Genomic DNA, 12,292 nt, shown 5'->3' with positions numbered 1-12,292 from the left:
CATCCATTTTAGCAAATATTGTAATCTATTTCTGTGCATTTTGGAGTCCAGGATCTCTTCAACAGTAAATTCTTCTTCTTCTTCCACCATGACTGGTGGTGGTGGGGCTGAACTCCGGCCAGGGAAGGGGTTGTCTCGAAAGGGTTTGAGCAGAGAAGTATGGAATACCGGATGTATTTTCATAGAGGCAGGAAGATTGGGAAATTGAACTGTGTTCAGAGTTATTGTAAGAAAATTCGGCGGTGGGTAGAAAATTAATTCAATCATCTTGAAGGTAACTAATAAAACCACTTAAATAATGCTCAAGTGTCTGATTAGTCCTTTCAGTCTGTCCATTAGACTGTGGGTGGAAAGCTGAGGACAGATTAATTTTTATTCCCAAAGCGGTGCAAAAACTTTTCCAGAGTTTCGAAGTGAACTGAACACCTCGATCAGAGACTGTCATCAGGGATGCCATGAAGCCTAAATATTTCCTGAATTAGAAGCTCTGCAGTCTGTTCAGCGGTGGGTACTCCTCTAGCAGGAATAAAATGAGCCATCTTAGTTAGACGGTCCACTACCACCAGAATTGTCATCCCTTTCGAAGGAGGTAGATCAACTATGAAATCTATCGAGATAGAGCTCCAGGGACGTGATGGAATGGGAAGAGGTTGTAGCAAACCTAGTGTTGAGGAGCGAGGAGTCTTGTTACGAGTTGAAGTATTGAAATTAGTCCATGATTCCAAACCCGCTGGACATTTAGGAGTACACAGGACTCAAGAATTGTTGACACGTTCCTTCTGGTGGCCAAAGTGTAAAAGCGATGTTAAAAAATATGTTTCATCGTGTCTGACGTGCGCCCGTAAAAGTGTTGAGGAGCGAGGAGTCTTGTTACGCACAACATGAAAGGTATGTGTAAACCTGTAGAAATGCTATATCAAAATATCACAAAATATGGTCCAGATGGTATTCGTCTAGATACTGAACTTGCTCAAATGATCTGGTGTCTTCTGATTAATTCCCCCATTGGAGGTAGGGGAGATAGGGTCCCTCTGGTTAACTTGTCCCATGTGAGAGAAACATGATGGAAATCACTGAATGTGAGCTTATATAAGCATTACTTGTCATGATTTTTACTACCTGTATGCTTTTTGTGGTGCGTCTTATAACCTTATTCCTGCATAATGCTATCACTTATCTTGAAAATAGCTCATTGACGTTATTATACGTATTCTTTATCAGTTTGTTTTACCTGTGAGTTATCAACTTTGTCGAATCTAAATCAGATTGTTCACCTGTAAGTGTCAGTTTATCAGTTATGAGCTCATCAGCTGGAGAGAATTAAATACACTGCATGGTTTGAGTGTACAATAAAACTCTGCTTTATTAGTTACAAGTTCCTATCTATATAGCAAAAATCATGTATTGCAGAAAACTATGCCCCAAAAGGTTTTAACCACTCATGTTTCCTTTACACAGATGTTAGTATATTCTCTCGTTATCAGACAGGAATACTCCACAAGGGGGAGCACGTCTTTCCCCGCGGCGCCACTGGCAGAGCAAATTAGGGTGCTTGAATACAGAGTGACTAGCAGTCTCTCCGGACTGCTGTCACTCTTGGGGCCTCACCGATAACCAGCGCTGCCATTAGGCAAGGAGGGCCGGTTAAAAAGAAATGCCGGCGGCCATTTTCAAATTCGCGGAGGAGAGGAAACGGAAAGGGGCCATACCAAGATCCCCCCTCATACATAGGAGGGGGCATCGGGGTGAAAATCTGCTGCGGAGACCTCAATTGAGGTCTCCACTACTCTGCCATATACATATATATATATATATATATATATATATATATATATATATATATATATATATATATATATATACATATATATATATATATACATATATACATATATATATATATATATACATATATATATATATATATATATATATTTGTTTTCTTTATCCTCCCCGCTAATGGGGCAGGAAAAGCACTTCAGAGAGACAGCATTATTAGAGGGGGGGGAGTTAAGATATAGAGCTCCCCTGCTCTCCATGGGAAGTTGGACTAGCCCGGCCTTTTGGCTCCAAATAGAAGCCCGGGAAAGGACGCAGAGCAGAGGGAGCAGGCACCAGGCACTGCTGTTGGACTTCTCCCCTGTTTGGCCTGTGGCTAAGTATCTGATTTATTTAAACATATATTATTGTATTGCTGACTGCAAAGTGGGCTAGTGGGAGTTATAGTTCTCCCACTTGCCAAGTTATTTTATTTTGGTTTAACAATTTACAAGTATAACTTTTATGTCCGATTACTTTTTTTCTTTTTTCTTTTTCATATTATTTTCTCTGCTGTCTCTCGCTCTCTAACAGCTAAATTTAAGTCTGTACGTTTGGTGTGCCTTCCTTTGTAAAATGACAAATAAAGGAAAGGGCCCTAAAATAAAGTGTTTCACATGTTCAAAATGTAATGCAAAATTACCTAGTGGGCAGAGGGACCCGTTGGCTCTATTTTCTGTCTGCAATGCAGGGGGTCCCCCTACGCAATCCCAGCTTGTTACAGGCCCCACTGACGGAGGAACCGGCCTGGGTGGCTTCCCTGACACAGTCGGTTTCCTCTTTAGCACAGATGGTGTCACAGTCCAATCAGCTGATGTCTACTGTATCAGCCGCGGTGGCTAATAGTGATAGTACGCCTTTGGGCCTCCCTGCTGCCACAGGTTCTTTTGAAGAGTCTATGCCAGGACCTTCCTCATTGCTTACAGACTAGGCCCCTGTTCCCACAGAACCGGCATGGTCCGCAGCATTTATTAAGGGTTTGGATAAACTAAACCAGTTACTTGAATCCCCAAACATCCCGCCTGCTAAAAGGAAGAGGCCTAGATTCACTAATACCCTTATGGTTCTTTCAGACCCGGAGGGGGTTTCAGAGGAGGAGGGGGAAGTATATTTTGATCCTGACCAGGGGCAACCTTTGGAGCAGCAAGAGGACCCTAAAAGCCATTTTATTAATGATTTGGTTTTAGCAATAAGAGAGGCGTTGGACCTCCCAGAATCGGAGGATTCTACTCCTAGAGACAGAAGTCTCTTTAAGAAGGCCAAAAGGAAGGCTATTTGTTTTCCCCCTTCGGTAGAACTCAGAGATATTGCAGAGGGAGCCTGGAAACAGCCTGATAGAAGGTTCTCTGTTCCCAGAAAGTTCCCTTCCCTGTATCCATTACAGGAGGAAGATGTGGCCCGCTGGGAGAGTATTCCTAAGGTAGATATTCCAGTAGCCCGTTTGGCTAGACACACTTTACTATCAGTCCCAGGTTTAGCAACTCTGCAGGAAGTCAATGATCGCAGGGTGGAATCCCAGCTAAAATCTATATTTGTGGCTGCGGGTTTTTCCTTTAGACCCACATTTGCTTCAGCTTGGGTTGCTAGAGCCATGGAAACATGGGCAGACCAACTGGCAGAGGCCTTACAGGACTCGGATTTACTTCCCCTGGCTTTGCATCTGAAAGAGGCATCGGGGTACCTTTATGAGGTGGCTCAGAACTCAGCGTCTGTGTCCTCCTCTATTCAGGCTGCATCCATTTCAGCAAGAAGAACGTTATGGCTAAAAACCTGGGAAGGAGATTCGGAATCAAAGAAGTCTGTTGAATCCATTCTTTTTTCAGCAGCAGGTTTGTTCGGGCCGGAATTGGATACTATGATTTCCCAGGCAACAGGGGGCAAAAGCACTTCTTTGCCGGTATTCTCAGGTAGGGGCAGGACTTCTCGGGTCGGCTCCTTTCGTCAGCCCTTTAGAGGGAACTCCTGGCCTAGAGGACAGTCATTTAAAAGTAGACAACCAAATGCTCGAGGCTCCTCCGTCACAGGTAGATCCTTGTTTGCGGCCAGGCCTTTAGGACACAGGAGAAGCCTGCGTCCTGACGACCACTCTACTCTGGCAGAGGTGGCGCTGCGGGGAAAGACGTGGGCAGCGTTATCCCAAGGCACTTGGATTCGGGGTATTATATAGCAAGGGGGTACATTATAGACCTGCTGGGTCCGGTACCACATTGTTTTTTTGTAACACCACTACCCCAAGAGCGATCAAGAAGTCAGACAATACAGGTTTGTGTCGCCTCTCCTTTTATAAAGAGTCATCTGCAGCCTAAGATTCACAGTGGGGTCCTCCCATTACCAGAGAGGTTGGGGGGCGGTAAGCTTGCACCTCTGGCTCCAGGGACCTTGGTCGGTCCAGGAATCAGCCTTACCAATATATGTTGAAACAAAATGGAAAAAGTCCCAAGCGCTGTCTATCTTAACAATTTGAATCTATTAAAGTGAGGTGCTGCCCTTGGGAGTCTGAATGTTCTCTCCCACATTCACAATATTATAAAGCAGTAGATAGTTCCCTGGCGCTCCACCACTCTAAAAGCAATCCAACACTAGTTCGTCAAAGTCCAGTCAGCCTGTATAATCTCTATCACTTTCATTACTGTACAACCTCATCCGGAGAGGTGAAGAACAGGCTGAACCCGTCCGGATAGGAAAGAATCCTCTCCAACATCAAAGTGGAACCAAGATACTAGGTTACGTTCCCTGCCGAACCAAAAGGATAGGACACGCATGCGCAAACGGAGCTCCTGTGCACGGGACATCGCAAGCAAAGCTCTCTTTGAGGACGCTAAGATGGAGATTATACAGGCTGACTGGACTTTGACCAACTACCCCCCGAACTGTAAGTTTACACATGCATGTTTACCACTGGGGATTAAATACAGCCGTATACTCTATATCTGCCACAACATGTTACTATTGGCCTAAAATGAGACAAACCTATCGGAGAACTAGATGATAACAAGGAACTTGTTCCCTTTAAAGCATATGCTCATGACAGTTCATAGTAACAGATCTTATTGAAATTCAACTTATCTATGTTTTATTTTTACTCAAACCAGAGGAATTATATGTTTGTGCAATAAAACCATACACAGAAGCATTACTGAAGAGTGTTGGGTTGCTTTTAGAGTGGTGGAGTGCCAGGGAACAATCTACTGCTTTACCAATATATGTGTTACAGTTGTAGGCAATTCTTTTATCCCTTCGGGGGGCCCAGTCCCTCCTTTAGGGCCACCCTGTCAGAATTTAGTCCGACAATGCCACGGCTGTGGCATATGTCAACAGGCAGGGAAGAACCAGGAGTGCAGCCGCAATGAAAATTGCAGCTCAGATTTTTTGTTGGACAGAACAGTAAGTTTCGGCAATTTCAGCAGTATTCATTCCAAGAATAAGGGATTAGGAGGCCGACTATCTTAGTCGAAATCAAATGATGCCGGGGGAGTGGTCACTCCATCCGGATGTATTTCAGTCTCTAGTTCAGAGTTGGGGTCTTCCTGATATAGATCTCATGGCCTCCAGACACAACAGGAAGGTTCACAAGTTTTTAGCAAGGGCAAGAGATCCCTTAGCGGTGGCAGTGGACGAAATGACGATGTCTTGGGAGCTCAGGTTGGGATACCTGGTTCCTCCGACTCCCATGCTTCCTCGCATGCTCAGACGAGTAAGGCAAGGGGGGGTCTTCCGATAATACTAATAGCTCCCTCATGGCCACGCTGAGTGTGGTACGAAGACATAATCTCTATGGCGATAGGATAAGGATTTCGTCTTCTGCCACGAAACGACCTTCTTCCAGGTCCCTTCTGTCACCAGAATTTTCCTCAGCTCAGTTTAACGGCATGGATGTTGAAGCCAGCCTCTGGAGGGCTAGGGGTTTTTCTTCTAGTGTAGTTAACACTATGATGCAAGCTCGAAAACCAGTTTTGGCTCGCATCAGCGGATTTGGAGAGCCTATATTGGATGGTGTGAAAATAGGTCATATCACATGTCTTCCTTCCGTCTCCCTCGCTTATTGGCTTTTCTTCAGCATGGGCTGGAAGTAGGTCTTCGTTTAGGTTCTCTAAGGGTTCAGGTATCGGCACTGTCAGTCTTTTTTCATCTGAAATTAGCGTATTTTCCAGATATCAAGACTTTTCTTCAGGGAGTCTTACATATTTAACCTCCCTATGTTCCTCCTACAGCACCATGGGATCTTAACCTGTTACTGGACATGCTTAAAGGGCCTCTCTTTGAACCTTTACCTGAGGCAGATTTTAGGTGCTTGACCTGAAAGGTTGTTTTTATTTTAGCAATTGCATCGGCACGTAGGGTATCGGAATTGGGAGCTCTGTCTTGCCGGGAGCCATATCTGGTTTTTCATGAGGACAGAGCGGTTTTGAGAACACTCCCCTCTTTTGTTCCAAAAGTGGTGTCCTCCTTCCATTTGAACGAGGAAATTGTAGTTCCAGTTTTTTCATCTACTTCTCACTCTGATCGGCAGTCTATGAAAAAGTTAGATGTGGTCAGGGCTTTCCGTATTTATGTCAAAAGAACATCTCAAATTAGACTAACCGATTCCCTGTTTGTCCTATATGATTTTAACAAAAGAGGCTGGCCAGCCTCTAAACAGTCCATTGCAAGATGGTTTACGGCAACTATTAGGCAGGCTTACATTCCACCAGATCGGTAGGGGCGTCATGGGCAGGAAGAAATGGGGCTTCTGCTGACCAGCTTTGCAGGGCAGCCACCTGGTCTTCTGTCCACACATTTACCAAATTCTATCAATTTAATGTATTCGCATCTGCGGATGCAGATTTCGCTCGTAGTGCTCTACGAGCGGGGTTTTCAGAGCGGTCCCACCCTTAGGGGGCTGCTTTAGAACGTCCCCATGGTAAGCAGTGTCCCCCAGACTGGATGAAAGAGAAAAGAGGATTTATATACTTACATTAAATCCGTTTCTCTGATTCCGTCTTGGGGACACTGCGATCCCTCCCTTCTGCTTTTCCTCTGTGTGCTCTTGTTTGGTTAACCCTTCTCCTTGGGGCTTTTTAAATTAACTGAGGAGGAAGAGAAAAAGGGGGAGTTATATAGGGGAGGGGTCTGTCAGCAGTCCTAGAAATTAACTAGCTAGGTGCCAACTCCCATGCTCCCCTACACACCCCATGGTAAGCAGTGTCCCCCAGAGGGAATCAGAGAAACGGATTTAACGTAAGTATATAAATCCTCTTTTCTCATTTCCCATCTTTTTATTCATTATTTGTCCTAACACTACCTATCAGAGATCACATCCTTGCTGTCGCTTTTAATGGGTACTTATACACATACACCCTTCTAACAGAACATATAATTAGGATTGCCTAAAACTGGATACATAGAACAACCCATCCCCCACCAATAGCAAGTCCATGATCCCTCTTCTAGCTGATAGATGGTCAATGAGTCGACAACCTTCTTGCACCCGCTACATGTCCTGATGTCAGATCTTCACATATATCAGTGAACATGAGAGGCTCTGGGGCCTCTTGTGCTTCCTTTATATCTTTTAACTATGGATTTTTTGTTAGGGAAGGAAAAAAGGAAAGGGAGAGAGAAAATACACAGTGCACTCGGCAAGTGTTATATGTCACTTATTTCACAATAGAAGGGATTGTCTATTGTGCTGTATATCTTCATAAGGATAAACTTCAGTAACGAGCATGTGGATTCCAAGGAAAAGGTTCTTGGTTTCTGCACTGATCACAACTGGCAGTAGTACTGAGAGTTCCACAAGGTTCACACTCCTTAGATGGGGTGTAGAGTACAGCGGTTAAGACAGATGTTGTAACTTTAATTTTTCTGGAAGAGAAACACTTAGCTTTAATACACTTGCTAATAAGCCACATCATCAGTTTTATTAGTGTGTGTGTGTGTGTATATGTATATGTATGTGTGTATATATATATATATATATATATAATTTATTTATAATAAGGATTAGTAACAGTCCTTGAAGTACAACATGTATAAAACCTAATAACCATCCTCCTATACCCTTTGACCAGTCGGCCAGGTACAGCCATGAAAACTATCCTTCTAGATAAGCATCTCCTGTGTACACCTTTAAAGACTTATATTTCATGTCTTAATTTTTTGTAAGTGTTCATCAAACATTTTCTCTGGATCGTCTGCATCACTAGTTAAAAAGGGGCAATCCTGGGCTTCAATTTACATATTTAGGGTCAGGCGATACCCTCCAGACTAAAATGTCAGGTAGTCCAATATTAACCTATTGTCTTGTGTAATTGTAATAATGTGTTGGGCCACAATATTCACAAGTACATTTCTGTATTGGGTATAAACCCCTACAGTCATGGGTTGCTCTTTTCTTATTTGGTTGGGTTAAACTTTCATATTAGAATTTTTCTCATTATGTATAATGATCTCTACATTACTATTGGCATGAGTCTGGTTCTTCCAGACCTAGCTTTCCTTTATAGACTAGTACACATCTACAGCCTACAGGAAAGGAACATAATGTGCAATCAATATTCCTCCTGCTAATATCAATGAACACCACTCTCTGGTCTCCCTTGGACCTTTAAAAAACTTGTAAAATACATTTTACTCAGACTCCCCTTGTCTGAAGATGCTGCAGTGGGATGTGTGTATTCAGGTGTCATTTCCCTGTACTTCCACTACCATGGGAGTTGTCAATAAGACCTGAAAAGGACTCTCATATCTGGGTTAAAGACTCTTCCTGACGTGCTTTTTCACAACCACCCAGTCCCCTGGTTGCAGTTTATGGATACCTGCATCAAAATAGGGCCTGGAATGGAAGAAATCACTTGACCATGTATTTCAGTTAGTTGTTTCTATAATAAAGCAACATAGTTCAACAAATCATCATGTACATGCTGTAGTTGCTATGGAAAGTAACAGCCTGTTCTGTGTGCTGTGCCAAACCGTATCTGATTTGGTGCTAAACCTGTGTCTTTCCTAGCAGTGTTTCTTACTGAGATCTATGACAGGCCTGTTTCAGCCATTTTATTCTGCATTTTCAATTGCAGAGTACCATTAAGGCGCTCCACACATCCCGAACTTTGGGGTCTGTGAGGGGTGTGACGGGCAGATTTGATTCCCATGTCTTTTAACAGTTCCTGGGATTCTTGCCCCGTAAAGTGTGTCCCGCTGTCACTTACAATGACCTCTGGTACCCCATATCAGCAGATTACCTCACTCGTAAGTTTCTTGGCTACTGCTTTAGTATTTTCTTTTCTATACAGCCACGCCTCCAGCCAGTGACTAAAGAAGTCGACACAGACTAGCACATTCTCAAAGCCTGAGCATTTGGGAAGTTGTATAAAGTCTATCTGTATCCTCTTATAGGGACACTGTGTCTGGGGTGTGGTTTTCCATAGGACAGACTTACCCGGATTATTCTATGCACAGATTAAGCATCCTACTACTAACACCTGTGCTGCTTGGACAAACCCTGCTGCTATCCATAACCTGCTAGTGAGTACAACCATACCATCTTTCCCCAGATGCACTTTCTCGTGTGCTATATTGGCTATAATCATGCGCTCTTAAAAATGCATAACTTGAGCCAATGTAAATGTTTACTCTTTGTCCTTTTGCATATATGCATGCAAGTGTCAGGGCCTTCAATTCAGCTTCTTGTGCTGACATGGTTCAAGTGAAGACTTTTGCAATTGTGCTGCATAAATAATTTGATATGATTAAATTCCTAACATAACATGTTTCCTAACATAAATAAGGAGCTGGGTAGGCACAGGTAAACAGATTTATTCTATTGTATGGTTCTTGCGGAGCACTGTGGCGCCATATAAATCTGATAATAATTTATCCAAACATTCTGGAAGCTGACACTTTTATTTGTTAAGCAGTGTGCTCAAGGAAGATTTCCAATGCTGTATGCATTTTGTATGTTATAAGATGCTGGATATTGGAAATGTTCCTTGAGAATCTGACTGATCAGACAAAATAGTGCGCTGCTTCAGTCTTGATTCACCAAGCAATAAAACACTTAGGGGCATATTCAAAACTCAGCGGAAACGCTGAAAGTCTCGCGGTCCGCGCTTGATTACCGTTATTACGGTAATCGTGCGCGGAAAAAACGTTAATACGGTAATTTTTCTTGCTGGATTTCAGCTCGCAGCTCCCTGAGCCGCGAGCTGAAATCCAGCTAACTATTACCGTATTAACGGTAATAGTTTTTTCGCGACGCGGAAAAAAAACAATTGAATATGCACCTTAGAGGAGTAGATATCACCTGAGAATATCCAGTAGTCATGTATATCAGAATAATGAAGTAAAGATGAGGCATTATTTGCAAAGAGGAAGAGATTGGTGGTATTGAAGTGGCTGTTGGATGAGATGACAGGGTAGTTTAGAAATATAAGCTCCCCTGAAGATATTTATATTCACACACTGATGTAATGTATTTAAAGGAAATTTGACCATGTTTTATTGTATACTATTTTATTTCTTTTTTTTTAATTGAATGTTATCCCTAGAAGTACCAACATACATTTTTTTGCTGTGTTTAGTGTTTGCGGGACGCTGGCTGATGTCGTTTTGGACTGGGACTGCGAAAATACATGAACTATACACAGCTGCTTGTGGTCTCTATATTTGTTGGCTATCAATTAGAGCAATAACTGTACTGTTTGCATGGATGCCTCAAGGCCGTCAGGTGATTCTATTGAAAGTTAAAGAATGGTCTCTCATGGTGAGTCCATTAGAGGTAACATTTATACTTTTTTTTTTTGTTTTGCATGCTCAATGCCTTCATTTAAAAATGTAAAGCCCAATATGTGCACTGTGCATATAACAGATTGTCTGTGTGTTTTTATTTAATTCCCCACTTTGACTTGCATTTTAAATGATTGTTACAATAACTGAATTTGATCTGGATGGCAAAATGTGTTTCCAATCCTTACATTTTAAACTTTACGTTAAAGTGCTGAAGAACTTTATAGTGTTTCCATAAAATTTCCTGAAAAAGGGTTTATAGATTATAGCAGTCTACTGTAAAGCTGCATTGATTTATCTAGAATATGGTTATGTATGTGTATGTGTTATGCCATTAACCCTGCTGTTCTGTTCTGGTCTATTTGACCCAAAACGAAATTTGTTTTTGTGTCAGTTCGTTATTTATGTAATTATGATTTCCATTCCATTATTTTAAAAAAAAATTCAAGTTAAGAGTAGTTCGTACTAATCAACTGTTCGGGTCAATATGACCCGATGTGAATATTATACTAGTGAGTGACCGTAAATGTTTCGAAACACATTATTTCAACAATAAAAATTCAGAAAATTAGGAATACAGTGTCAGTTCATTGGTTTACATTTGGATTATGTAATCTTTTCACCTTTTTACACATTTATTCACAAAGTTTCAACAAGTCTCAGCAAGTCCGCATATTGAATCGGATATTCATGCTAAACTTCCAAGTGTTTGCAAGTCTTCTTTTGATTCTCTTGTTTAGCTATAAATAACACGGATTGGAATGACTCATATTTAGTTGGAGATTGATCTGTGTACGATCAATATCATTATGGCCAAACGAAAACCTTTGACTGATGCTGACTTTCTAGTGTTTGGGGAATCTTCTGATAGCGAAGATGTATCTGAGGAAGAAAATCATACAAGTAATGAAAGTGAAGCTTATGATTCCGACAATGGGGATGACATTGTAAATGAACCTGTTGCTACAACTCCATATGTTCTTTCAAAGAATGAACAAATAAAATGGGATCTTGATCCTCCTGGACATCCTGCTGGTAGGCTCTCTAAATGCAATGTTATCACGAAAATTCCTGGTGTAACAAGATATGCTACAGCAAGAATCCATGACATGGAAAGTGCATTCAATGTTATATTTAGTTCCATCGAAAATGAGATCATAAAATACACAAATATTGAAGGACACCGTGTTTATGGCGAAAGTGGCAAAATGTAGACAGTTATGTTTCAAGCTTATGTTGGACTATTGTGTATAAATCTCACGGTGAAGCAACAAAAGGTTGTGGGATAGTGAAACTGGTCCAATATTTTCCGAGCAAACATGTCACTTGACATGTTATGTAAAATCTCGCGAGTGGTTCGTTTTGAAGACAAATATAACCGTAATGAAAGAAGGCGCACAGACAAACTTGCTGCTGTAAGAGAAATATTGTAAAAATAGGTCAAAGTTTTTCCAAAATTATTTAACCCTTTTGAAAATGTGAACGTAGATGAACAATTAGTTGGATTTCGAGGGTGCTGCCCTTTCAAGCAGTACATTCCCTCCAATCCAGCGAAATATGGTGTAAAAATCTGGACTTTGTGTGATACTAAAACATCATATGTTCTGAAATAGCAATTGTATACTGGAAAAGAGCCATGAGCGAAACCAGAAAAAAAACCAAGGGATGAGAATTGTGGAAGACCTCACATGTGAGCTGAGTGGGCATAATC

The 12,292-nt window shown here is 41.7% G+C and overlaps 1 protein-coding gene across 1 annotated transcript in view; it reads left to right on the top strand.

The window, feature by feature from the left end:
- MARCHF6 (membrane associated ring-CH-type finger 6) overlaps positions 1 to 12,292 on the top strand; it is a 211,393-nt gene that overhangs the window by 176,440 nt on the left and 22,661 nt on the right. Inside the window, exon 17 of the mRNA XM_075214373.1 lies at positions 10,377 to 10,558. Within this exon, the coding sequence (XP_075070474.1) occupies positions 10,377 to 10,558 (182 nt within the window). The remainder of the gene's footprint in view (positions 1 to 10,376; positions 10,559 to 12,292) is intronic.

Source organism: Mixophyes fleayi, chromosome 5 (genome assembly GCF_038048845.1).
Source record: "Mixophyes fleayi isolate aMixFle1 chromosome 5, aMixFle1.hap1, whole genome shotgun sequence".
In the NCBI taxonomy this organism is placed as follows: domain Eukaryota; kingdom Metazoa; phylum Chordata; class Amphibia; order Anura; family Limnodynastidae; genus Mixophyes; species Mixophyes fleayi.
The sequence above is the reverse complement of the archived record's forward strand: the minus strand, read 5'-3'. Positions and strand labels throughout refer to the sequence as shown.